Genomic DNA, 2,942 nt, shown 5'->3' with positions numbered 1-2,942 from the left:
TTTTTCTAGTTACGGCAACCTCCTGTTAAACGTTTGCGGCTAAGAGGGGATTGGTCAGATACTGGCCCAAGAGCAAGGCCTGAGAGTGAACGGGAGAGAGATGGTAACCTGTTTGCTCTTGTGGGGTAGGGATTGTCTGGAGGGGGAAGGATTGTTTGTTTCTTTTGTTTTTCTCAGTTTTTCTTAAGCATTCTTGAAATATGGAAATGCTCCAAATAACTGTCCGTGTGTTTTAAGAAACAGTCAGGTCTTAAGTGTGTTTATTTTTAACTGAACAGGTAATGCTGTTCTATACTGGTTTTAAACTGTCTACTTTGCAAATACTCTCACAAGAAAAGTTTCTTCAGTCAGGCTGATATAAATTGAGTGCAGCATTTTGCTCACTGAGTGCTTTCATAATTCCACAGACTTGTTTGTGTATCTCCTCATATTAGGTGTTTCCCATCAAAATTAGTTACTGCTTTGCTTTTGCTTAGAGATCTTTTTCTGAGTTTTGTTTTTTTTTTTCCATCAGTTAATGTTCTGCAGCATTCTTCTCATTGTCATTTCCCTGTTGTATCAAGTAAATCGTCCAGGGAGAAAGTAAAACTTGTAAAAAAAGGACTCCTCCAGTATAGATACTGGTTAGATTTTTCTTTTGTCACAACAAACCTTCTGTATCTTTACTGTGTGTTATTTGATAGAATAGTGACTGATGTGCTCAAGAGAGTAATTGAATTGAATTGGTCAGGCATCTGGTGACCTGTGACTTATTTTTCTGTTAACTGTTTGTTATTCCCCTCTTCACCTCACTATCCACCTCCTGCATGTTTTTATCAGCTGTTGCATTTCATTCTGTGTTGTAAACATTTGAGGCCAGAACTGTTCTGCTAGAGGTACAGAGAGGGAACAGGGGAATCCCATGGGAAGGTCAGAGACCCACAGTGTGGAGATGAGGATAGGTGTGGACATTGGAGTAAGATTGAGGTGCATTGCTTTTTACATATAGGATGATTTTTTTCCATTCTCTATTCCCAACACCATCTCTTAAGCTCAACTTGTGAAGCAAATATTACAAAGGTGAGGTCTAATGATGTTTTCAAAGTGTATCTGAGCAGTGAAAATTATATGCAACCCTCACAGGCAACTCATTGCTCCAGATGTTTGGTCAGTCTTTCAGCTTCCATATCTGTGCAGGTAGCAGAACTGATCTTTGAAAGAGGCATATTCTCAATGTACATGTTTTTGCTGAGTATAGTCCAGAATCTTTGAATGTCAGCTTTTGTCTGCAGGCTATTAAAATATTTTTTGTGTATGCATCTTGATAAGTAATTGCACTTCTTAGTGATACCACTTCCTGTCATCATTGATTACAAAACTTTTGCATATTGCCATAGAGGCTAAGGAGCAAACACATAGTGTGGAATGGTCCATCCAGTGAAATGATTTTCTATTAGGAGATGTCAGTATATTCAAGAAAATAAATAGATTGAAAACTCTTAACAGAACGCAGTACACAACTAAAGATTCGAGCGCTCCATTTCAGCCACTGACAAATGGAATAGTTTCCCTCAAAACAAATTTTGTTTCCTACATAATAAAGCAAGAAATTAAATGAGAAGAAAATATTTTGGATTATGTTAAAGAGAACGTGCAAAGATTTTGTTGCTTTAGTGTCTTTGCAATCCTGAAACTTGATCCAAAATGTAAAAATAAAAACCTTAAAAGAACTCTACTGTTTTACTTAACTGTCCTCATGAGGTAGATCAAAATCATGAATGAGCCTTCTGGAAATGTTAAAAATGTGCCTTTTTTTCTTTTTTCTTTGTTATAAAATTGCTTATTTTATAATTAGCTGGTAAAACATAAAAATCTGGGCTTTCTTTTCTACCCAACATCTGAAACTAATTGACATATAGTTCACAATATCGTACTTACAAAAGATAATTGTAAAGCAGAGAATAGTGGAGAGCTATGAGAGGAAGGTATTTTTTTTTTTTTGGTTAATGCCATGTTCAGCTGGCAGTTTGTGCTGTGCTGTGGTGCTGAAAATGGCATTGGTTCAGGGAATCACCAGTTACGTAATTTGCTGTGCTTTTTTTTTTTTTAAGTGAAGAAGTAATGGAGGGGGAAAATAAATGCTTTTGTAAAATGTTAAGCGTCACTGTTTTTACAGGAGAACAGAGTCCTAATGTCTCTCTAATGCAGAGGATGTCAGACATGCTGTCAAGATGGTTTGAAGAAGCTAGTGAAGTTGCACAAAGTAATCGAGGACGAGGAAGATCGCGGTCCAGAGGTTATTTCCTTTTTTCCAAGAGTAGTAATTACACTAGAGATTATGCTTATAATGGATAGAAAGGCCTTGATTATCAGTCTTTTTGAGATATAAATAAAAATTTTTAGTGCACGTTGAAGAACTAAGCATGTGGATGCTACATGAGTAATAATGAAAAAGATTCTGTAGAAACAGAGTAAGTTTACCCTTGAGACTTTTTTTTCTCTTGCCTTTTTTTTTTTTTCATCAAAGGTGGGACTAATCGGACAGATGCTTCTGCTAGTAATAATGTGCCACCTAGTACAGAATCAGAAACTGCGATGGAAGTAGATGGTTCTGAACAACTTCCATCATCTTCATCTTCTACAATGTCAGCCCAAGCTCCTTCAACATCATCTTCAACGGGAAGTCCCCCTTCAACTTCATTATTGTCCTCTCCTGATAATGAACAAAGGCCTTCTTTGGGGGCCTCATCTCAACCTGTGCTCCATCAGTCTGGTGAGAAGAAATCCATCTTGTCACAATTCGATAAGCCATTTTATTTTAGGATATTTTGGGTAACTGATTTCTATCTTCGCTTATTAATAAGACTATCTATTTTATAGTTACCAAGTGACTGGTAAGCTTTCAGTTTAAATAAAGAGTAAAAACATCAACTGTACACATTTGCCTGACGAGGGAAATGTTA

At 36.7% G+C, this 2,942-nt stretch overlaps 1 protein-coding gene across 1 annotated transcript in view; it reads left to right on the top strand.

The window, feature by feature from the left end:
• Positions 1 to 2,942, top strand: part of LOC104913903 (DDB1- and CUL4-associated factor 6-like) — a 6,692-nt gene extending 3,750 nt beyond the window's left edge. Inside the window, exons 2-4 of the mRNA XM_031555594.1 lie at positions 10 to 103; positions 2,156 to 2,275; positions 2,507 to 2,942. Of these exons, the coding sequence (XP_031411454.1) occupies positions 10 to 103; positions 2,156 to 2,275; positions 2,507 to 2,859 (567 nt within the window). The 3' untranslated portion in view covers positions 2,860 to 2,942. The remainder of the gene's footprint in view (positions 1 to 9; positions 104 to 2,155; positions 2,276 to 2,506) is intronic.

This window comes from Meleagris gallopavo, chromosome 1, assembly GCF_000146605.3.
Source record: "Meleagris gallopavo isolate NT-WF06-2002-E0010 breed Aviagen turkey brand Nicholas breeding stock chromosome 1, Turkey_5.1, whole genome shotgun sequence".
NCBI classification, from domain to species: Eukaryota; Metazoa; Chordata; class Aves; order Galliformes; family Phasianidae; genus Meleagris; species Meleagris gallopavo.
This window is presented reverse-complemented; position numbering and strand designations above follow the sequence as displayed.